Raw genomic sequence first — 25,679 nt, forward strand, 5'->3', positions numbered from 1 at the left:
AGTAACTACTAATAAGTTCCTATTTGCAACATCAAGTAATTTCACATAATAGCAATCAGCAATTAATGCAAGTATAAAGTGCACACATTAACATACATAATATTTTTATTAATACATTATACATAAACACATATTTATGCATGAAAATTATTATGACAATCAATTAGGTTATTGGTTTGAATATGTCACGTTCAATTCCAGCTCAACAAACTATCACAAATCATATTATCGGGTTATCAGAATATTAAGCTCGGTTCCACTATCAAATCCTTAACATCTTTTATTGTCCTAGTTGTGATGATTTTATTCATTTACTATTATTGTTGTTGATAAAAGCTTTTAGTACGTTATTACCATAAAGATTATTTAGGCTTGTGCACATGAACATATCATCGTGGAAATAAGGATGGACCCTCTCCCAACCCCACACCCCCCGCGCTCTCTGATGAATAAGGGTTCCTGCTTCAATGTATTTTATCATCCTTGATAAACCTAATACCAAGACCAACTTAGCGGCCGAACCAAAGGGATCCAGATGAGCAAAGAAAAGCTTTGGTCTTAACCGGGGAAGTGGACCCGACGGTTAAGAATACCAGGTCTCGTTGGCGAGGGGGTCGCGAGCGGTGGGGCGGGAGAAGCGGGCGTCAGCCTAATTCTGAGGGCGGGAGAAACGAACCCTCGTTACCTCTCTCCCTCTTAAGCGCCATAAGCCCCTCGAAGCATTAAACTTAGTCCCGAGACAAAGATTAAACAAAGAAAAAGAAAAGAGATATCTAGGGCTTCGCTCCGTCCCAGAACGATCGCCCTCGTGTGTTCTTCTTCTCACCGGTCTTTAGGTAAAATCGTCCCCTTGCATTGCGTTTTTCCGATCGCATTTCGTGATTCAGACTGCATTTCGTGATCGGGATTCTACAGCTACGATCTCTTTCTTGGATTGAAAGAACATCTTTTCGCCCTTTGTTCTGGATCTCTTGGTCTTCTTTGTGGACTTTTTCTTTCTAGAATATTTGGAACGAAATTGATTGTTCTTTATTCTGGGGCATATGGTGATTTCTCTTTGATTCAGTGCGATGTTAATTGTTGATCTTTTTCTGTTGTTTTAAATTTTTATTTCATTGTACATTATGATTAGGCTGGTTTGCTCAGAGTTGTAGGGCACCTTGATCTAGGTCAGTTTTATTTTTCCCTTGCACTGCTTAGGAAGCTTCCGAATTTTTTAATACATCACCTTTTTTAAAAAAAGAAAAAAAAAAAGAGAGAGATTGGGATATGTAAAGTTGTAGGACGATAACCAAGATTGTGAAACTGATAATGGAAAGCCAAATGCCTGCACCCCCAAACTTGATTCAACGAAAAGAAAAAATAACTACTTTTGGTATTTGGAGGTTTAGCAGTAACGTTTGCCATGCTGGGTTGATGACATGCTGTCATTTGATTCCACTGAAAAATAAATTCTTTTACATCATTCAATAATTCTTTGTTCGTATTACTCTATTACAAGCTTCATTCTTTGTTCGTATTACTCTATTAATGAAGAAGAGAAGTTTCTGGAAGGAAAGGTGATCGTTCATAATGCAATCACAATGTGATTAATTGTGATAATAATGTCCAAAATGTTCTGTCTCATAGCTTATAGGGCTTCACTATCATTTGTTTTTTGTTTAATGGTAAGATGATATGTTGAATTTGATACGAAATGATGTTATGTCCATTTATATGAAAGAGAAGTTATACCAGCATAAAAATCTGGAACATGTGAAAAGTCATGAAGGCAGATCGAGATATTTTGGCACACGGTCATGTAAATATCCAAATTTGCGCACTTTAGATCACCTTGATTTATAAGCATAGCTCCAACAGGGTTTTCTAGTTGCTTGCTGTATTATAGCATTGCAGTCCAGATTTCGCAGGTGAACTGGTGTATGGTTGATGCAATACAGTTTAAAGAATCAAAATCAGATTTGTAATCAAGTTTGATACTTTGACATATATTAATTTGTAATTGATTATCAGATTTGTGGTAACTGAGATATCGAGTTTGCAAATGTGTTTTAATTAAATTTGTTTGAATCTTCGCATTAATCATCCTTATATCATTTGCATTTATTTGGAAGAGGAAGGGTGAAAGGAGAAAACTTTGTATGAGGGACATCAAGTAGTTTTCCTATTTTTGAATGATCCTCACAAATTAGGAAAAGAAGGATAAGCTGTATTAGGACCAGCCTTAACTATCAATGATAGCAATTATGTGTTATGCTCTGCTTGTGATTTCAAGAAATCTATTTTGCATTTTAAATATACATTTGTTTGTTATTATTTTTTTAATGAGAACATGTCATTGATGCATTTTTTTAACAATGCTATGTTAACTTCTATAATACTAACTAGAATGTTGCATGTGCTTTGCATGTAGCCATAGAAATGCAGAGATGCAGAGCTTCAGAATGCACTCCACTAGAGTTTCAGTTATATAGTAGAATATAATTCATATGATAATGCTCACTTGGTTTTATATCTGTATATATTTGCCCCACTGTCAGTATACAGGCACCGATATCAATTGGAATATCTACCCTGAAATTAGTTTAAGTTAGGCACTTCGATGCATTTCACTAGATGCTAGTTAAGCATTGAGACTTAATATGCTCAGGAACAAATAGATGATTAGCAGTTAGAAGGCCTCTTAAGGGATACATTTGAATCTCATCCTGTTTGAGTGACAAATGAGCAAGGGTGTGGACACCTAATGGGATAAAGGTGACCATGGTGATTTTCATCGAGAAAAACTTGCATGCTATTTGATAGCTGAAGTACCAAGATTCCAGATATAACAACGAAATGGATGCTTTGTTATGGGCAAGCAAGATATCAAATGGAAAGGTGCTAGCTAAGGATGTAACCATTGTCGTATACGACATTAATTATGTGGGGAAGACAATGACAGGAGAATGGCAAGCATATATCGGATAATTAAAAATAAGATTTGCAACCAGAAAGTGACTCATAGTATAATTATGAATTAATTAGTGTTTTGGAATAAAATGACAAACTAATTAGCTCATATGCTCTTGCTGGACCTAATGCTAACTTGGGAAAGTTCTGACCAAAATGAACCCTTACAAATGGATTAAACGTAAGAGGATCTGAGGAGACTTGAGTGGGCGTCTATGTTACAGGGATTTCTTTATGAGCGTTGGTGCAGGCATCTATTATCTTTCTAATCCCAAAAATTTCTCCTTTCTGAACCAAGCATGAGTCGCATGTGTTGTGTCAAGTCATGTTGACATTGGTGTGTTTGCGTAAACTTGATAGTCTACTAATATAAATGGGCACATGGTGCACATTAACAGAGAATGTCATAGATTGCTGGAGATAAGATGTTCCATAGTTGATCAAAGTGTGCAACCACCTGGGTTTTTACTTGAATACTGATGCATCTCACTTATCTTGGTTATTTAAGCCTGGTCTTACATCATCCTCTAATAAAGTTGTTGGTGACAAGTACAATTAGCATCTTCTTTTGGAAATTTTTCTCCTTCAGCTGATGTTGATTGGTTAGCATCTTAATAAAACATTACCTTGCAAACGGATTTCTCTGACCAGTTTTACAGCTTTGGGTAAAATCAACAGCTGATGTTTTTGTACCATTTGATGTCTAGCTGCACAACTAACATTTTCTGTTTTATTTGATGATTTCTCTGAACCTTAAACTAGTGCCTTTCTTTTCTCAGAGAAAATATGGCAGATGCTGAGGATATTCAGCCTCTTGTGTGTGATAATGGCACTGGAATGGTTAAGGTATACATTCTGGATTCATTTATTTCATCAGGCTTTTGATGTTTGTTCTTCCTGAGCTATTCCAATCATTGTTCCTGTTTATCAAACTTTGTAGGGATATATCCTCCATGATATTGTACTTTGTGTAATATGAATTGCCAAATATTTAGCATGAAAGTGTTATAGATTTCCAACTTATTGGTATTGTTTTTTAAATATTTTGAAGGCTGGATTTGCTGGAGATGATGCTCCAAGAGCCGTTTTCCCAAGCATTGTGGGCCGCCCACGTCACACTGGTGTGATGGTTGGTATGGGCCAAAAAGATGCATATGTTGGGGATGAGGCTCAATCCAAGCGTGGTATTTTAACTCTGAAATACCCAATTGAGCATGGTATTGTCAGTAACTGGGATGACATGGAGAAGATCTGGCATCATACTTTCTACAACGAGCTTCGTGTGGCCCCAGAAGAACACCCTGTGCTTCTTACTGAGGCACCTCTCAACCCCAAGGCCAATCGTGAGAAGATGACTCAAATCATGTTTGAAACCTTCAATGCTCCGGCTATGTATGTAGCCATCCAGGCTGTTCTGTCTCTTTATGCTAGTGGTCGCACAACAGGTAAGCAAGTCCAGTAGCTGTCTGTATCGATATCTGATTGTTCACTTTCTTGATTTCTGCATAATATTTTCAACTATGTATTGTAGAAACAACATATTAAATACAAAATTGTATGTTTTTGAAGAAGTCTGATTAACAAATTGGAGGATTTAGGTGAACTATGAAATGATTTATGTATTCTTGGCAGTTTCAGAAAATGGCATGACTGGATACAACTTTAGGAAGTTGTGAAATCAGTCATTGCCGCATTTAGCCATTTCATTCTTAGCATATTCTTTTGTTTATTTAATGCAAAATGCATATCTTTTTTTGGTTTTTCTTTTTTCCTGTAAGGGTTCTTTTAGTATTTTAATTTCCCTAAACCTTTTTAACTGTCTCACACCCTGGTCTATTTTCTGTAAAATACCTGGGTTCTGTTCTAGATGAATATCTTTTTTTAAATCTATTTTGGTAGATGATTCTGGATTCTCTTATGAAACAGTTAAAATGGCTATTAGCTTGAATGTCTGAATTTAAAACTTATTTATTTTGACTTTGTTCTTGTGGTAATGAGCATTGATTGGCTTATCTTGTAGTTCAATAGCTACTATTTCTGATATCTCGGTTGTAGAAGTTATTTGAAAAGGTAACATCTTTGCAATTTGCATGTCAAAATGTGATCTTATAATTCTTGCAGAAAAAAGGGATCTTATAATTCAAATCTTTGCTTATTTTATAACAGCTAAAATCCACCAAAATTGGAGGCAAAGATCTGGATTTATTAACAAGATTTTGAATATAACTAGAAAGTGGTCAATATTGCCAATATTTTTTGGCTATAATATTATAAACTGCATGCATCACCCTTGTGCCTCCCTGGATGGTCTTCTATAGGTATTGTGCTGGACTCTGGTGATGGTGTCAGCCATACTGTCCCTATCTATGAAGGATATGCACTCCCACATGCAATCCTTCGTCTAGATTTGGCAGGTCGTGACCTGACCGATGCCCTCATGAAAATTCTGACTGAACGTGGCTACTCCTTCACTACCACGGCTGAGCGTGAAATTGTACGAGACGTGAAGGAGAAGCTAGCATACATTGCTCTCGACTATGAGCAGGAGCTAGAGACAGCAAAGAACGGCTCATCTGTGGAGAAGAGCTATGAGCTGCCTGATGGGCAGGTGATCACAATTGGTGCTGAACGTTTCCGTTGCCCAGAGGTTCTTTTCCAGCCATCAATGATTGGGATGGAAGCTGCAGGCATACATGAGACCACCTACAATTCCATCATGAAGTGTGACGTAGATATAAGGAAGGATTTGTATGGCAACATTGTTTTGAGTGGTGGGACCACCATGTTCCCTGGTATTGCGGACAGGATGAGCAAGGAGATCACTGCATTAGCACCAAGCAGTATGAAGATTAAAGTGGTGGCTCCCCCAGAAAGGAAATACAGTGTTTGGATCGGAGGCTCCATCTTGGCATCCCTTAGTACTTTCCAACAGGTGGATACTAACTGAAACTCATCATCTTAGCTTGTGTACCAGCTTACTCTAAACATAGACATGAATTCTAGTTCATTGTCTCAATAAGATCAACACAATCATCTGAATGAAAATACTGTATTTGTGGGGTCATATGATCTGAGAAACATGAATGTTTGATAAATTTCTGACTTCATAAATCTTCTTTTGGTGGGAATAACTCATGATGACTTGTTTCTGTGGCAGATGTGGATCACAAAGGCTGAGTATGATGAGTCTGGCCCATCAATTGTGCACAGGAAATGCTTCTAATTCTGCCATGCTGGGAGGTGAGATGAAGATAACAGACGTCCCATGCATGGAGATGGTGCTAGCTCTATTTTCTTTCTTTTGCAGTTTTATCTTACAGTAGTGTTAATGATTGTGCTATTGGTGCTGTTCCTTGAAAAAACATCCTAGTGGCCCTTTCTTTTAGCATTGTTGTCCAGAGGATGGTGAACCTTGTACTTCGAGGGGTGGCTAATAATGCTGCTTTAGATTGGGTTTGATGAGGCTTGAACCTTTTGTTTTCTCCAATAAGTATATCCTTTTTATTAGATGTTTGTTCAACATGATTTTGTCTGTACTGTGGAGGCAGTTTACTTGTCTTGAATAGCCTGCTTACAACTCTAGGAACTCCACACTTTTGGCTGTCGGTGTTTATTCTGACACTAATCTTGCTTTTGTTCAATGATGCTGCTTTAAATTGGGTCTGGTGAAGCTTTTACTTGTACATCATTCGCTTCATTCACTATAGAAATTGTTACCCCACAGGTATTTGTTCAAATTACTTTGATTTTACGTATCCAATTAAGACAGTTTCAATTGCTTGTTTTAGATGGCCTGCTAACTATAGGATGACGACATAGATGGTAGTGTTTATCCTGACACTAATAATACCTTGAGCTTAAAATGATATGAATCATTTTGTATAAATTTCTTTTCATCCTTTTTGAGGCCACCACTTTTCTCTTCATGACCATTTTAACTTTGTTTCTCATCATTGATTCCTTTTAAATCTTTTTTTGCAGTTCTTGAATCTTGATCTTGCTGCTGATCTCCAGAGAAAACTCCTTTTTAATTTTAAGTTCTCGGTTTCCAAAATAGCTTGTTCAAGACTAATTTTTTTTCTCATCATTTCTTTAGGCATCTCCCAGTCATTGGATCCATGCCTGCAAACTTTATTGATAAGTTGCTTGAATTTTGACTTGACAAGCTAATCTATGCATTTTCCATGAAATAAGATTTAGGTACATAAAAGAATGTTAGGAATGCCAGACATATCGAAGAATTTCATGGAAGCTGATAATATTGTCTGCATGAATCCTCAGCGTTCACCTACCTTTTAACGATTAAAGTGCAAGCTACTAGGGCTACTTTACCATCGATTCTGGAAAATGAAATAACTTTGTTTACATCCTTCTCAGTGGCACTCTCCATAATATTATATTGGTTATTAACTTATTTACCTTGATTTTCTGCTAATATATCATTGCGAGAGTTTGAAAAAATCCTTCTTCAAGTGTAGGATTCTGGCATGAATTGGAGCAAGTTAGTGGTGATTTCCCAGGTCCTTCATCGCTTATGGGTGACTTCAAAGCAATTAGATTGGTGAAGGAATGGAGTTGGTAGTGAGGCTAACGTAATCAGGTTTTTCATCTCTTCTATCAGAAAATTCAGTTTGGTGGAGGCACCAACTGATGGCAGGCGATTCACCTGGACTAACAGGAGAGAAGTCGTTGATTGGGAAAATTTCTTCCCTCTTTCCTCTACGTCTTGTCTTTCTATGTTGACCTTGGACGATGTCCCTGCCGCTTGATGCACTCCCTTTCAGCGAAAGTTGTTCAAATTTCAGAAACTATTGCTGCAATTTGACTTTGATGTGTACTTCAATGAATGGTGGAACGGTATCCTCCGAGCTCTTCGGCTGCTTCTCTAGTTACCAAATAACAAATAAGCTTTTATTAAAGATTAGATAAATTACAAGAACCCTCTAAGGTCTGTATTTATTACATTTATAATTAATAATTTTTAAAACATATATTTACACCCTTGAGATATAAGGACGTTAGTTAGACTATTTCCAAAATATTAAATGATTAAAGTATTTTTTATTGTAAACAAGCAAAAAAAAATCATTCCTTTCCTAACAGCCTCCACCATCCCTCATCTTTCTGCGAAGGGACGACGGTGGGTGAGGGCATGGAGATAGGAGCGAAAGAGGGGGTGACAGGAGAGGAGTACTTTAGGGAGATGGTGGAGCGGGGCGGGATGCCATAGGCAGCGAGGAAGGCGTTGAGGGCTCAGTTGCTGCCCCGATTGGAGGCCACGAGGTGGAGGTGGGGGGCCGGGCCAAGAGGTATTGGCAGGATGGAGCGGACGAAATTGAGGTAGACACTAAGGCCGCGACGGGCACCAGAGCAGCCGCCGCACATGAACATACCGTACGTCATCGATGCCTACTCTGATGGGTTGTTCAGTCATCTGCAATCATGCACCCATTGCTTGGTCGTGACTGCAGCTCTCGTGCTACTCTCCTTCTTGAACTTGCATCTCCTTTCCTCCCATGTCTGCCACATCACCGTCACCACAAAAACCGCCTTCTACTCGACCTCCTCTCCCGCCATCATCCCCCTGGTCCTCTCCTTTCTCGTTACTCCGCCCACCCTCGGGTCTCAAGAACTCCAAGGGCCTCTATTCTGCCTTCTTCGACCCCTCATCCATATCCTCATCGGCCTCCACGACCCCCTCCTCTGTTGGGCACAATCCACTCCCCACCCCCCACCGCCATCATCTCCGACTTATTCCTTAGCTAGACCATCAACCTCACCGTCAAGTTGGGCATCCCCGCCTCATCTTTCCCCCTCCAGTGCCCTCACCATCACATTGCCCACATCCTCTGGCGCCGGATGCCCCAAAGATCCAATCTCGACGACCTCGATTGCCCGATCTCCTTCCCAGAAATCCTGAGTTCTCCTGTTTTCCCCTGGCGCCACCTCTCGATACTCAGGTGCTAGTGTGCTTTGGGAGCCAGCAGGTCCTAGCGCCGCTGTAGGTAGAGGCGCTGGCGGTGGGGTGGAGCGGAGTAGGGCGAGGTTCGTTTGGTGCGTGAGAGGGGTGACGGGGTGCTAGTCCTATTGCTGCCACCACAGATGGAGGCATGGTTGTGGGGTGGAGCGGAGCGGGATGAGGTTTGTTTGGTGTGCGAGGGGGCGACAGCGATGCCGGTGGGCTTCTAGATACGGTGGCGGGGCGGGGCCTGTGATGCAGGAATGGGCCCTTCACCTTCAGCAATCCTAGCATTTAATAGAAAGAAAAATTCTCACAGCTTTTTTTTTAATCTTTATTTGAGGCTATTTTGATCATTTTAAAAATTTATAATGATGTGACAATGAGGTCCAAGTTGATATTAATGGACCGTCTAACGGTATGGGTTAGACTGTAGGATTGACTAAAATATTAAGTATATATCTATAGGTTTTGAAAACTACTAGATGCAAGTAATTTCGACTCATTCTCAAGGTGGTTTTTGTAATTTATCCTTAAAAGTTTTAGTAGCAAAAGATCTATCGCTCAAAGCTCTAGAGACAAAAATTCTATTACCTATAGCAATGCTTAGCTAGATATTAACTAATTTAGACTATAAATATGTCTATGTTGAAAGCTCATTAATGATAGAAGGCTACTAAAGTAAGGAGATGTCCTAACATAGGTCTTTCAATTTGACAATTTTACTGGTCCCTGATTGTCAAAATTTTATCAAGACAGCAATTCTTTATGCTCATGAAATAGAAGTACTATAAATCGCAAAAATTACCTTCTTTTTTTCCTTCAATTGAAACATAGCCATTTTTCTAAAATAATAGTCAAGCTTTCCTACTTTAGATACCATGCATAAGAGCTTTGGAAAGACTATAATCATTATAATTGCCAAAATAACATTTAGTCATGATCTAATACCATGCTTCCACGATGTTAAACATTTATTCTTTGTGAGCATGGATATTTAAAACAACAAGGGTCCTCACATGTCGGATATATTTTACATCATTAGATACTACTTGTCCACAACTAAAAACAACTAAAATTGTAAAGATGTCAATTATAAATATTCTTCATCCATAAACTATTGATACATAGTATGAATATAAATTAGAACTTTGCAGTGTCGAAGCACCCACTCTTATTAGCTGACTTACTATACACAAGATTTTAAGTCCGAATAGGATGGGGGTTATTCCGACTGTCCCATCTCATTTAGAAAATGAGATCCAGATAGGATCAGAACTTAAAAGTCCATCCATACAAGGAGAGAAGAAAAAAGAGGAAAGAAAGGAAGGAGAGAAGAAAAAAGAAAAAAGAAAGGAAGGAAAGATGAAAAAAATGAAAGACTGAAAGGAAAGAAGAAGAAGAAAAAGGAGAGAAAGGAAGAAAGGAAGAAAAAAAAAGGAGAGAAAGAAAGAAAGAAAGAAAGGAAAGAAGAAAGAAGGAAAGAGGGAGAAGGAAAAAAAGAAAGAAGAAATAAAGAAAGAGATAAGAAACAGACAGAAAAAGGAAAGTAAAAAAAAGAAAGGTAGAAGAAAATGAAAGAAAGGAAGGAAAGAAGAAAAAAAAGAACAAATGAAAAAGAGGGAAGATGGATGGAGATATTTATTGTGATATATGATCAGATTACTGTCAGATGGGGTGGGATAATGAGGTATTCTGTTTAGTAGAGAAATCAAAACACTTCTATCCTACAGGATTTGAAACCTTGAATATATATACATAAAACCAAATCTTTTGGATGATATATAAATAGAATATGGTGATTCATGAAAATCAAGTGAACTAAATATCTTCTAAAAGAAAAACAAAAAGGACTTCTATGGAAAATGGACTTCAAAAAAGCACATGATAACATAAACTGGATTTTCTTAAGTCACTACTAAGGGTAAGAGCATTTGGAGCTAAATGGTGTAAAATGGATTGCAAAAATTCTAATAAACAACAGGATGGCATTACTTGTAAATAGAGAAGCTACAAGATGGATAGGGGTAAGAAAAGGTCTCAAACAAGAAGATCCTCTATCACCATTATTATTTACACTAGTTGCAAACAAACTAAGATGGATAATTAAGTTAGTAGAGAGGAACAACTTATAGTAGGGACTAGACGTCAGGAACATCAAATGCAATAGGGGAAAAGCCTTGCACTATAGTATGTGGATGATACAATAATCATACTTAAAGTGGATAAGATAAGCAAATAATCTCAAGTTTCTTCTATACTCTCATGAGCTACTCACTGGATTAAAGATCAATTTCAAGAAAAGTGCGATGATTGGAATTGGCACTACAAAGAGGTTGGATGCACTGCTTGCTAGGATAATAGATTGCTCCTTAACTGAACTACTGATTGCTATCACAAGTACCAAAGAATAATAATTTAATCTGACTCAATTATTATATAGAATAAAGTGAGATCAGGTGTCAAATCCTCAGGGATCAAAGGGTTGAGTTGTGTTTGAACTAGAAAATATGGTAAAAAAATAAAAATTTTAGGATTTAAGAAAGACAAAAGAAATAAGTTGATTGAGATAAAATTTTAGAAAAATCAAGTAGAAGAAAGTGCCTCAGATTTTCAAATCCATACTTAATCACAGATTAGTATTTTAATCAAAGCAATCCAAATCACTACAAACTACAAGCCGTAGTGATAATAAAAAAATAAATCTATAACTTTATTCTCAACATAGCTTATCTCGTTAAGTATGAATTATATTTTTAGATCATAACTCGTCTCTATATAGTTATAAATTATTCAAGATCAAATGTTAAGAATCATGAATACTACTACTTAAACATATGAATAAAATCACAAAAACTATTCATGTTTGCCAAATATTCAATATTATTCAAAAAAAAGTAGCCTTAAAACATTCAAGTAGTAGATTGCATGATAAAAAAAGTACATAATAAAAATAAAAAATAAAATATAAATATGATCTTAAGGAGTTCATCTACTCCTTCGAGGATGAAGGGTTTAGCTGCTCATGGGTTGGATCTCGCTCGCCACCAAAAGCTCCATCTTCTTTGATTATTAAGGAAGAACTTGAAGAAGAAGATGTAGAACCTCTTTATGCTACCAAAAACTCTCTCTCAAAACTCCAATACCTGACAACCTCCTTCTCTTCCTTCCTACAAAATTTCTTTATAATTTTTCTTCTCAATCTCTTCTTTCTTAGGCCACCTCATACCCCTTTTTATAGCCTTCAAAATCTCTTAAAGTCCTAGCTGTCTTACACTCTTAGCTCCTCAAATCTCTCACTTCTCAAACTATTTTCCTTCTTAGATTATATCACCCCAAAACCCTAGCGCCTACTCTTAAAATCCTTTTAAAACCCTAAAGTCTTTCTGCTCCCATCGCATCCCAGGCATATGCCCGCACCCACATGAAGACCACCTCGATCGGTCCCAGGTGGTTTAAACTACGTCTCAGGCCCACACGCAAGCCTCGCATGAACACGTGCCCATGCCCACATGAAGCCCACGCACCTGGTCACTACATGAATGCCTGCATGAACCCACTCATCCTTGCACCTGCATCCGCATGCCTGCCTGTGTGTTGTGATATCACTTGCTCTGATATCATTTGTTGTGAATCCGATACTATCCATTGCGACAGAAAGAAAGAAGAAATAAAACAAAGATACACAATCAAGTATGTAAAATAATCCAAGTGCTACTTTCATGGGCATGCAAGCTTCACTATGAAAGAAAAAATAAGTATAAGAGGAGATCCTCACATTCTTAACTCTTATACACAAACCTCTCTCAACTAGAAGCTACTCTCACAAAAGCTCTTTCAACATCCCTCAAAGAGTTCCTCTCACAGATTTGCTAGTACTAAGATCCTCGATGCCCCTGGATGCTTCCTCTAGAGCAAACCCTACATCATGCCCTTACGGTCACTCATACCATAGTTGCCTCGCTTTGCCTAATGCTGTGCTCTACCCTCGATGCTCTGCCTACATCTGCTCTGTGAGCAGCTCGCTCTCGACGCTCATCGAACTCCTCTCGATGGTTGCCAGGCTCCTCTCGACTGCATGGCCTCTTAAACCTCCTGCTGAGATGTCTGCGTGTGCCTATCTCGACTTATTTCTCCTTAGGCCATCACAGGACTGTTTATAGGTCTAAGACTTAAGCAACATTGGAATCCCACTTCTGATCGAACCTAAAAGCCAACCATTATCTGATCCATGCCGCAAGCCATCTTAGCTGTCAGATCACGCACCTATAGCCATTACTGCACCCGATCAAGCCTCCCAAGCATTCGATCAAGCTCGCAAATGAAGATGACCGTTCGATCACACACCGATCCATAAAAAAAATGGACTATGAAAAATGGCTAGAGAAACTATGCCAGTCCATCGTGGACCGTACAAAATGCCTGAAAAATGGGCAGTCAGTCCATGCGCCCTCCTATGGACCATCGATTCACGGTGGACCACGGTACATCGAGTCTGCTAGCTGGTTGGGCTGACCCGCACATGCCCATATGCCCATGCTAGGCTGCGCTCTTGCACACACCCACTAGGCCACCCATACCGCCGCCGGCTGCACCGATCCATGGGCCCCTCCGACAGCCCGTGGGTCGTACCAACTCCTTCTCGGATTTCTTTCGTACGTATCTTTATCGTCTGGACTCCGTTTATGCTATTTTTGGATTTATTGGACTCCATTCATCATCCTGAACTTGTTCTGGGCTTACTATAGATCTAATCTTGAGATATTTTTTTCAACAATCTCCACTTCGAATCGATATTCAGCCTCCATCTAACTCTGAGAGCTTCTTGTATGATCCCGTCCCCATGCCCTGGGACAAATGCCTACTACTCATGGATGGACAAATATAGGCGTCAAACCAAGCCGCTTGATCCCATCTCCATCATATCCTCTGATTTAAAATCCGCTTGGATAGCCTCTTGGCACGTCGCTTATCATCCTCCCGAGTCTCTTATCTCGTGCCTAATCCATCTCCACCTGAGCTCTATCTTGCACTGGGCTCCTACTGGCATCCTCCATGTAGACAGCTCCTTACACAAGAGAGTATCGATCAACCTTTGCGGTTGATTTTCATCTTGATTGCGCCTATTTTCTCCATCTTCAATCTTGATCACCACCGCCATAATACGTGCTTGGTATCAACCCAGCTCTGATACCAATTATCTAATACCATTTGTTGCAGATCTGGTACCATCACTGCAGTAGGAAGAAAAAAAAAAAATAGAAATACACAATCAAGTATATAGAATAGCCCAAGTGCTACTTCCATGGGGTACACAACCTTCATTATGAAAAAAAAATAAGTACAAGAGGAGATCCTCATACTCTCAACTCTCCGTACATAAACCTCTCTCAATTAGAAGCTACCCTCACAAAAGCTCTCCCAAAATTTTCAAGGAGACCCTCTCACAGGCTTGCCGGTATCAGGGTTCTCGACGTCCTTGGATGCTTCCTATGGAGCAAACCGCTATATCATGCCCTCATAACCACTCACACGATCGTTGCCTCACTCTACTTGATGATGTGCTCTACCCTTGATGCTCTGCCTACGTCTGCTTGTGGGCTGCTTGCTCTCGACACTTGCCGAACCCTCTTAGCGACTGCCAAGGCCTCCTCTCGACTACATGACCTCTCAGACCTCCTATGAGATGTCTGCCATGTGCCCTATCTCGGCTTATTTCTCCTCAGGCCATTATAGGATCTTTATAGGTCCAAGAGCTAAGCAACATTGGAATCCCACTTCTGATCGAACCTTAGAAGCTCAGCCACCATTTGATCTATGCTGCAAGCCATCTCAGCCATCAAATCACACACCTATAGCCGTTACTACACTCGATCAAGCCTCCCAAGCATTCGATCAAGCCCACAAATGAAGACGATCATTCGATCATACACCGATCCACAAAAAAGCCCATGGATAGTGAGAAACGGCCAAAGAAACCATGTCGATCCATCATGGACCATGCAAAACACCTAAGAAATGGGGGCTCAGTCCACATGCCCTCCCATGGACCGTCGGTCCACAGTGGACCATGAAACACCGAGTTCGCTGGTTGGTTGGCTGGCCCGCATGCATCCATGCTGGGCCGCCGCTGGCCCATGGGCCCCTTCGATGGCCCATGGCCGTACCAACTCCTTTTCGGACTTTCTTCATGCGTATCTTCGCTGTTTGGACTCCATTTGGGCTGCTCTTGGACTCATTGGATTTCGTTCGTCGTCCTGAACTTTGTTCTGAACTTATTATGAATCGATTCTCGAGATATTTTTCTCAACATTATGTGCTCATGCGTACACCACATGCTACTGTTCTTGTGCGCCATATGGGGACCACATGGTCATTTCTCTATACACTGTGTGTGGACCGCATGGATTTTTCTATGAGCCGCTTATGGACCATGGCTTGATCTTTAGGCCGTGGCTTGCTTTTGTGGGCCATATTATTGCTATCTTCTGGCTTGGATCACATGTTTGTTTGGGCTAAAAACTTGGGTTTGGTCTTGGCTTTCATCACTGCAAATGTTGGGGGCCAATAACATGTATTCATTGAAAATCTTGCTGGTTGGTTTGTGAATAATTTTTCATGATCAATAATTTTTAAAAAAAATATAAGAAGTATTAAATATAAATAATAGAGATTAAATAATAAAGATTTAATACTTCTTATGTCATATTAATATATTGATCACACCCTCAACTTGAATTTTACTCATCCTCGGATAAGAGAAAAGTCAGTGTCATGTACTTTCTTTACTTAGAGAAGAGTATTTTATTAGGTAATTTTTAAAGGCAAATGATATTCAGCCAGAGAATTAGTGAAGTATGTCATGGGATATTAATATTATCCAATAGAGTGGTTAAGTAAGAACATAAAATTTTTTAGAGACTTTTCTTGACCGACTCCCTACTTATATCTTTTAATCATCTAACTTCGAGTATGTTGATGTATTGTCTTCATGCACATTTGTTCCTACTCTTTTTTTTTTTGCATGTACAATCGGTGCAATGTCTTAATCTTTTAAGCTTGCTATCTATCCTTGTAATAAGTTTTAAGCCAATGACTTTCAAATCAGTTGGCTTTAGGGCATTAGGTGTAGAACATCTTTTATGCTTACTAGCTCGAGTCAAAAGACTATGAGTTAAAACTGACTGTACAATAAGATTTTTTTACATTTTCTACCTTTTGATGCGAACATCAATGCTTATTTAGGTAAAGAAGTCCGGTTACTCAGTGATAAATGCTTAAAACCTGCTATTATTCAATAATTTTTTTTATTTAATGAAGAAATTTTTACATACGTCAACATACTACACTTGTACACACAAGAAATAGATTCTTCTTTGATATTAATAGGGAGGGTTAGAAATGCTTAGAAATTAATTTTTGTTCTAAACTTAAGTATCTATTGGTTTTCTTAATATTTGATCTTTCAATCTTTCAAAAATCCTCTAGACTGTGCATCAATTGTTTCTTAAAATACATGATTAACCTCAAGCCTAAAGCATAATCAAGTACATAATCATGAACATAATCACGAACATATTCGAGGATTTATTAATTTATCCCTCCCCCCAACTTAAACGATATTATCTTCAATGGAGTAAAAAAAATAAAGTGTGACATACAAAAAGGAAGAACAAGGAGAGATATCATCTAGGATAATTATACTCTTGAGTTGATACGTGCCTTTAAAATTTCAATCCAAGTCCCTACAAATAAATGTAACTTAGTCAATTTATTATTTTTGAATCTAAAGAAATTAAGATGAAGAAATTGGGTTGCCTTCCCAAAAAGTGCTAAATTTAGAGTCTTCAACCAAACTTCTAGAATCTTTAAGTATCTCCTCAACCCACTCCTTTCTTAACCACCTCCCTCATATTAAGGTTTAGTCTTCTCTGCATGTCCCTATATGATTTGGCATCTGTCTCACAATTGATATGATGCATGCAAATAGAAGGGTCAATATCTTTCAGATCAGCAATAGTCCATCCAATAGCTTCTTTATATTCTTTTAGAACACCTACTAGTTGCACTTCTTGATCAGGGGCTAAATCTAATGCAATGATCACCGGAAGGGTGTCATTGGGTCCTAAAAATATATATTTGAGGGTGACAGGAAGAAGCTTCAGTTCTAGACTAGGTGGTGATTCTAATGAGAGAACTATCAGAGTGCTTGATATCTCGGATAGTGGCTTATATTTTATAGTCCATGGTGGGATAGTTTTGGAGTAGGGTGTATCTAACAAAGCTTTCACTTCATCGACATACCCATCTACATTAAAGTCATCCACTCCGAAATGAGCTAGATAGGTGTGGATGAGATCCTAAGAAAGAATTGAGGGGGTAGCTTCCTCCATTATATCCTTAACTATATCTACTTCAAAATAATTATCAGTTTGTGGTCCTTCGAAAGCACTGAAGACATTCAATTTTAATTTCTTATTCCCAAAAGAGACGTCCATGACTCTGTCCTATAATTGATACAAGCATTGGTTGTAGCTAGGAAGGGCCAGCCTAAAATGATGGAAATCCATCTAGGATTGCTACAAAGTTCCATGTCAAGGATAAGAAATCAACTGAAAAGTAAAACTCATCTATCTTGACTAGAACGTCTTGATCATCCCATGTGGTATCTTAATAGATTTATCAGCTAGTTGCAAAGTAACAGTGGTGGATTTCAACTCACCAAATCCAAAATGTTCGTACATCGAGCTACGAAGAAGATTAACACTTGCCCCTAAATCTAGAAGTGCTTTTTCAATGTGAAGGTCCCTTATAACCCAGAAAATGATAAAGGCACCTGGGTTCTTAAGTTTAGGAGGGGTAGCATACTGAAAAACTAAACTAGCTTGTTTGGTGAGACAAACTTTCTTTGAAATTTATGATCTGAATTTGTATTTCTGCATGCCCAAATCTTTCAGAAATTTGACATAAGCTAGAACCTATTTGATTGTATCCAGAAGAAGAAGATTAATCTGAACTTATTTGAATAATTCCAATATCTCATCTATCTTTCCTCCCTTCTTATTAAAAGGAAGAGGAGATTCTAGAGCACTTGAAAATGGAGCCTTAAGTGTAGGTGCTGGTGGTGTTGGTTCATCCCTCTCCTTAAGATCTTTCTCATTGTCGAATGCTTCGAGTTTAGTCAGTTTGAATTTCTAGCTTGTTGGTTCTTTTTGGCTGTTCAAAGATCTTTCCACTCCTAAGAGTCATTATAGATTTAGCTTGCTTAGAAAAGATTTCATGGGTATTAGAGCTCTCAGCCATGTATTATCCCTTTGGGTTACTTATGGACTGGCTAGGTAGTTTTCCTTCCTCCCTCCTACTGAAGGCAGTAGCTAGTTGACCTATTTGGATCTCTAGCTTGGGAATCAATTGAGCGTAGAAGTGGAAGATCTGGTGTTCATCTCTAGCTCTTTTATTTTTCTCAAAAGCCATGTTCGGAGAAGGTTGCGGACTACTTTGGTATTGGGGGTAGGAAGCCTATTTGTAGGCTTCATTGGATAACTTGCTCTTTGAAATGGGGATTTTGCAACTGGTTGTTGTGTCCAAGAAAGATTAGGGTGGTCTCTCCAATCTGGGTTATAAATATTGGAGAATAGACTATCCTGGACGATAATTGGTCTGAGTTTGAGCTTGATGGATTTATTTCTATACAAACTCAGAGAATTGGTGTACAGTCAGACATTCACTTGTTGAATGGGTGGGATTAAAACATGTGGAACAAACATCTTGCATATGTATGGATCGGGTAGAGATGTACCCGACCTGAAGTAGTCAGTCGAGTTTCTGTGATAGTTCAACCAGCTTACTATGGATGTCTATGGAATTACTCACCTCGTAAATTCCACCTCTTTTTGGTCTAGACATGGGAGTGTCTGATAGGTGGCAAACATGTGATGTAGGGAGTTTTCACTAAGAATTTCAAATAATTACCATGCCTCAACCTCATTCTTTAATATGAATATCCCTCCGCATGAGGTGTTGATCATTTGTCAGTATTTCTTTGATAATTCATCATAGAAATACTGAACTAATTGCCATTTAGGGACAGCATGGTGATGGCATTTACGAATGAGATTCTTAAGTCTTTCCCATGTTTCATGAAATAATTCTCCATCACATCTAAAAAAAATTAGTGATGACTTTTTTAATTTGATTAGTTTTTTCAATTGAAAAGTATTTCTTAAGAAATTTTCTTTGGAGTTGGTTCCAGATTGAAATGGTTACTAAGTCTAATAAATGTAGCCAATGTTTGGTCTTATCCTTGAGCAAAAAAAAAAATAATTTCAACCTAAGAGCATCATTAGAGAAATTCAAGATTTTGACAGTAGAGCATATCTCAAGAAATTCATCTAGATATTTGTAAAGATCCTCATTACTAAGTCCATAAAAAGAAGGCAATATTTGAATAACACTAGACTTAATATTATATTGGGAGGCCTCTACGGGAGGCATCTAAATATAAGGAGAATAGGTATATGAGGATGAAGTGAAATGCTTTTTCAATTGATGAGGAGGGTTGGATTTACCATGTTCAGCCATATATATAGATTGAATTGTTTTGAGGGTTTTTTTAATTTTTTGGTCTAATGGTTACAGTTCTGATTGTAAAGATCGACGACCAAGCATACAACCAAAAATTTTAGATCAGAAGAATCCTAATTTTTTTTGATTAATTTTACTTTTTGTAGAAAACAGAAGAGGAACAAGAAATTAAAAGGCGAGAAATCTAGAGGAACCTAAATCTAAGAGATAGATAAGAGGAATATTTTTAGTTTTTTTTTTTTTGATTCTAATTGCAAACAAATTTCGCACAAAAGATAAACTCTAGCTAAGGTTTAACCTAAATCTAAATAGTTCCTAACTATTCTAAGGTAACCTTCAAGTACTTAAAGTTTAAAGTTAACCAATCCAATTGACCAGATAAGTGTAAGATTGATGGAAGGCTCCCCATGCTCTCATAACGATCCTAATTAAATAACCACCATTCTTCAGGAATGAGTCTCTGAACCATTTTTCTTAGACACCAATTGATTGATCAATTTCAAATTCAGTTCAATTTTTAGATTCTCTTATCCTAATGAGCTCGAATTCTTTAGGGGCTAACGTCTAATTGATTTTATTTAGGCTTAGGTCAATGCAAAATGAAGGACTCTTGTTTGTGGGTCAAGGAAGGGTGATGAAATCCCTATCTTATTTTGTGTTAGAGTTTGCGTCCTTAAGATTTGTTACGAGAATACAATGCAACAAACAAGATCTCCAAGAAAAATATATTTTTTTTATTTTTATTTCCAATATCACTATATCTATTATGAGATTTTTTTTTATTTTTTTTTAATGTTAAAACAACCGTGCCAATGATTTTCGGCAACGGCAATAAAATTTAATTGCTATCGCAAGCATCAAAGAATAATAATTTAATTTGACTCAACTATTATATAGAATAGGATGAGATTAGGTGTCGAATCCTAAGAGATCAAAGGGCTGAATTGTATTCAAATTAGAAAATATGATAAAAAATAAAAATTTAAAAATTTAAAAAAGATAAAAAAATAAGTTGACAAATATAAAATTTTAGAAAAATTAAGTAGAAGAAAGTGCCTCAGATTTTTGAATCTGTCTTTAATCACAGATTAGTATTTTAATCAAAACAATCTAAATCACTATAAACTACAAACTGTAGTGATAATAAAAAAATAAATCTATGATCTTGCTCTTAATATATCTTATCTCACTGAGCACTAATCATATTCTTAGATCATGACTCGTCTCTACGTAGTCATAAACTATTCGAGATCAGACATCAAGAAATCATGAATACTACTATTTAAACACATGAATAAAATCATAGAAACTATTCATGTTTGTCAAATATTTAATATTATTCAAAAAGAAAGTAGCCTTATAATGTTCAAGTAGTGGATTGCATAATAAAATAAAATACACAATAAGGATAAAAAAATAAAATACAAATATGATCTTAAGGAGTTCATTTACTCTTCCGAGGATGAAGGATTTAACTGCTCATGGGTTGGATTTCGCTTGTCACTAAAAGCTCCATCTTCTTTGATTGTTGGGGAAGAATTTGAAGAAGAAGATACGGAACCTTCTTATGCCATCAAAAATTCTCTCTCAAAACTTCAACACCTAGCAAACACTCTCTCTTTATCTTTACAAAAATTCTCTACAGTTTTTCTCTTTCAATCTCCTCTTTCATAGGCCACTCTACGTCCCTTTTTATAGCCTTCAAAACCTCCTAGAGTCCTAGCCATCCCACACTCTTAGCTCCTCAAATTTCTCACATCTCAAAATATTTTCCTTCTTAGATTATATCATCCCAAAATCCTAGCCACCTACTTTTTAAATTCCTTTAAAACCCTAAAGTCTTTCCATTCCCCTCGTGTCCCAGGCACACACTTGCACCTGTGTGAAGACCGCCTCGACCAGTCCCAGGCAGTTTAAATCGCATCTCAGGCCCTCATGCAACAAGCCTTGCATGAACTCGTGCCCGCGCTTGCACGAAGGCCACGCACCCGTTCGTCGCATGAATGCCCGCGTGAACCCACTCGCATTTGCACCCGCGTCCGCACGCCTGCTTGTGAGCCGCATGCATACACCGCATGCTACTGTTCTTGTGTGCCACGTGGACCATGCAGCAGTTTCCCTGTACGCCGTGCATGGATCGTGCAGATTTTTCTGTGTGCCGCATGTGGACCGCGGCTTGCTCTTTGGACCGTGGCTTGCTCTTGTGGGCCGTATTGTTGCTATCTTTTGATCTGGATCTCACATTTATTTGGACCGAAAACTTGAACTTGGTCTTGGGTTTTGTCACCTATAGCAGATCCAAAAATTTTACTTTATAAAATTAATATAAAATAAAAAATAAATATTAAAAATATTAAAAATTAAATCGAATATAGTATTATTTCTACATCAACAAAAACACATTAAAATTTTTTATTTTTATAATTGTCCTCCACGGCTTTTCATATTTTGAAAATGATACGTGACAGTGATATATTGAGTTATTAAAGAAAAAAATTGTGGATCGTAATTATTTTTATTATGTGATTTTTTTTATTCTTTACTTATAAAATTTTACATGGGTTACGAGGTCAATTTATAAATTTAATGAGATCAATTTTAATTTTTTTTAATAGTATATATATATATATTTAATATTTTTAAATTTTTATGTGGGGTCAATTGACTCACATTTTTCAACATGGATCCACCATTGTTAATCACTGCAAATGTTGTGGGCCGATAATATATATTCGTTGGAAACCTTACTGGTTAGTTTGTGAATAATTCCTCATGATCAATAATTCTTAAAAAAAATATTAAATATTAAATAATAAAAATTAAATAATAAATATTTTAATATTTTTTATATCATATTAATATATTGATCAATTATCTATTAAATATCTTTGTTTTCCGCTTCATCATTCCAAGTTAAGACCATCAGACTGGAAATTCATTGAACAAAAGGTTGAGCGGAAATTGTTCCGCTGGAAAGAGAAACGACTATCGATAAGAGGGAGAGCAATACTGAAACAATCAAAAGAATAGACAAGGTGAGAAGAAATTTCCTCTGGAAAGGAAGCACTTCATGCTCAAAAGGACTATATATATCTTCTAAATTGGAAAAAGGTTTGTAGACCGAAGGCCTATGGAGGACTTAGAGTAATTAATCTTTGCCTCTTCAATCAGTGCTTACTACAAAAATGGTGGTGGAGGTTCTACCAGGAGCTTGAACGACACTGGAGGCAATTGATATATAGAACACAATACAATCACACCTTGCCAAGTGTAATGGAAGCAAGAAGGTTAAGGAACGCATCCCCTACATGGAAAGATATCAACCAGGTAAGAGAGTTGTTTTCTACTAGTGTAAGAACTATTATAGGAGAGGGGAAACAGACAGATTCTGTATAGATAACTGAAAAGTCCATTTCCAGTCTTATTCACCCTTGCAAAGAACCAACAAATAACGGCAGCTGATTTTATAAGCAGTGAAAATCACACAAATTTCATTATCAGCAAGAGGTCTGGAGGATTTGAGATGAGGATACAAAGTGAAGTTACCACCAGGAATGTATAGGATAAGATCGAACGGAAGTGGTGCAAATCTACAACTTTCTCGGTCAACAAATGTTATAAATTCTTGTGCCTTGGGGTACAAATCTACAACTTTCTCAGTCAACAAATGTTATAAATTCTTCTGCCACGGGGTATGACATCCGGATTCGCAGCTATTTAATTGGAAATTGCCACTCCCATAAAAGATGAAAATATTCAATTGGCTGGTGTTCAATAATAGAATTCTGATGGTAGGTAATGTGAAAAAGCATAGATGGAATGGACCCATGCATTGTTTGTTATGCGGAAAAGAAGAAGAAATAGTAGATCACCTCTTTGTAAAATGTGAGTTGGCTTAAATCATCTGGAAAAAATTTGAAAATAATTATTTATTTGAAGAGATGTGGACTAAAAGGCAATTGGCCGTACAGAACAAGAATGAAAAGGTGGGTTGGAATTAGCACATTCTGAATGCAGCATTCGAATCAAATACGTGATGGCCGCATACTCCTTAGGATAAAATCCTAAAGAATATACAAGATCTTAAAACTCATTACAATCTCAAGATCCCATAAATATTATTGATCTCAATTTATAATAATTATTTTATATTAATAAATATTAAACTTTATATAATTTACATAATTCGGTCATCCAACTATTATTGATGATACTCTATCTAATCATTTCTTTTGAATCGAGATCTCAAGCTTAGCCAAGTATAAGCATCCTATAACTCGAAAAAGAAAAGAGAAATAGAGGGAGGTAAGCTTTACAGCTCAGTAAGAATTCACACACATTATATCAATATAATAATAAAATTTAAAAATAGTAATAAACATAAAGTATGAAATCATATATCAAATATTCAAAATAACTCAAATATCTATATAAACATGTATCAAACATATGTCTTGATAAAAGAGGTTTGTCATCGTATGCCAACAAGTGAAATTTTTTATTTAGCATTAGCTTCATATCTTGTCATCTGTTCCTCTTATTATAATTTTAGATTTTTTATTCTTTTTCTTTTCGACTTTGGACTAATCAAGATCATGTGTCGACCTTTGTCGGATCAAATTTTTCTAATCTTTCTCGGATCAAACTTCTATGATCTTTCTTGGATCAAAATTTTCATATATGATCTTTCTTAGATCAAATTCTCATGCGTAAGTCCGTGGAGGCTATTCCATATGATAACGTTAGTTCAAATCATATCCTTTTCATCTAATTATTACATATTGATTTCATCAATCAATTCCACTTTATAGTGTGATCAATATAAGTATATCATATGTATCCATATAAATATATCATCAATCATTAATATACATATATAGTCAACACATAATGTACTCATACTAAAAAATCATATAAGAAATAATAGTATCTCAAATATGATAAATCCATCATTACGAATCCATGGCATTGTAATTTTTTTTTGATCATCCACGTGTATGGTATGTGATGCATGGAGAATACTAGACAAAGCTAATGTACAAACTCTATGGATGATACTAAGTTTGTAACAAAAAAAGGTGGATATATTACCTCCCGTTCAATCAAAAAAAAATAAAATCTTCTAAAAGAGGAAGGAGAGAATCCTTGTGTTGATTGAGAGACATGGTAGAGAAATATAACCTTATAGGATTCTAGTTTCCAGACAGGGTGTAAGTAATTTCACTACGGTTGAGTGAGAATGTTCAAGGGGAAGATATTTTCCCAAATAAAAGGGAGGAAGACCTTAATTCTATCACCACATTTGAGTGGGAAAGTTGAAGGGGAGGATATTTTCCAAAAATAAGGGCGAGATCTTAATTATATTATCTCCCTTTTTGTATACATGCATTCATCTATATATATATATATATATATATCCATATCAATCTGCCTATCTATTATGTGTATATGTTACTTTGTGTTTCAATTTTTACTTCCTTAAATCACCGTATCATGGCTAGCTCTTCATGGAGGCCTGTGGCTTGGTTCTCAACCTTGTGATGGGGTTGACGCATGCACTTCTCATCATCTCCACGTCTGCAGAGCTCCCAAAGTTTGAGCATTCACCAAAGAGGAAACGATCACTGAGCCCCTTGGTAGTTGGAGGTTGGGGAAGAAAAGGAGCTCTTAATCTGTCCCGAGTAGCATACCAAGTTGAGATTTCCTTCTTTCTGTGCCTCTTACCATCTTTCTATTGAAGTTAACATTTTATAGGTCACATTGCTGACATTTCACAAGTGATCGGGAATGGTAGAGGGTTGAGATTATCTTTCTAGGAATTGGAGTCTCTTTTTAGATCACTGTACAAATAATCATGAAAAGTAATTGAAATAAATAAAAAAGGGTAGGCAATTAATGTACAGCTTTCTTGTCATAGATGGGTCTGAGGGCGGTTGGATATATGCAGATCACAATGGAGAGATTATTTCCGTATTTTGAACCCACAACGTTCAGATCACGGTGAAGCAACTTTATCATTACACCAAAAATCACTCTCGATATTGATGAAATAAATAGATACTCAAAAAATAATTTAAAGATATTGAGGCCATTTTGGGATGTAGTAGATTCATGGGCAACTGATTGAGCCACATTATTTGGTTCTTTTCTCATTCGTATGGATGCCATGAGTTGCTTGAGAAAT

General features: G+C 37.1%; 1 protein-coding gene and 1 non-coding gene across 3 annotated transcripts; both read left to right on the forward strand.

The window, feature by feature from the left end:
• Positions 1 to 547: 547 nt before the first annotated feature.
• On the forward strand, positions 548 to 7,825 carry LOC105035347 (actin). 2 transcript variants are annotated; one of them, XM_073253846.1, is made up of 6 exons: positions 548 to 836; positions 3,732 to 3,798; positions 4,004 to 4,397; positions 5,271 to 5,884; positions 6,110 to 6,192; positions 7,431 to 7,825. In XM_073253846.1, exons 2-5 carry the CDS (start codon positions 3,739 to 3,741, stop codon positions 6,173 to 6,175), a joined length of 1,134 nt encoding a protein of 377 aa, XP_073109947.1. In that variant the 5' UTR covers positions 548 to 836; positions 3,732 to 3,738; the 3' UTR covers positions 6,176 to 6,192; positions 7,431 to 7,825. The 2 variants fall into 2 exon arrangements, with proteins under 2 accessions (XP_073109947.1, XP_010909197.1); XM_010910895.4 differs by lacking the exon at positions 7,431 to 7,825 and having other exon boundaries at positions 6,110 to 6,459.
• An 11,172-nt stretch (positions 7,826 to 18,997) lies between these two features.
• Positions 18,998 to 19,104, forward strand: LOC140856739 (small nucleolar RNA R71). Its single transcript, XR_012140343.1, has one exon. It is a non-coding gene; the product is annotated as a small nucleolar RNA R71 (small nucleolar RNA).
• Positions 19,105 to 25,679: the final 6,575 nt, after the last annotated feature.

Source organism: Elaeis guineensis, chromosome 3 (genome assembly GCF_000442705.2).
Source record: "Elaeis guineensis isolate ETL-2024a chromosome 3, EG11, whole genome shotgun sequence".
Lineage (NCBI taxonomy): Eukaryota > Viridiplantae > Streptophyta > Magnoliopsida > Arecales > Arecaceae > Elaeis > Elaeis guineensis.

What these genes read in the sequence shown, in the direction of transcription:
- LOC105035347 (XM_073253846.1), top strand. Translation starts at nt 3,739, where the DNA reads ATGGCAGATGCTGAGGATATTCAGCCTCTTGTGTGTGATAATGGCACT. An exon ending in ATGGCACTGGAATGGTTAAG is followed by an intron (nt 3,799 to 4,003) that starts GTATACATTCTG and finishes AATATTTTGAAG; the next exon opens with GCTGGATTTGCTGGAGATGA. An exon ending in CCCTTAGTACTTTCCAACAG is followed by an intron (nt 5,885 to 6,109) that starts GTGGATACTAAC and finishes TTTCTGTGGCAG; the next exon opens with ATGTGGATCACAAAGGCTGA.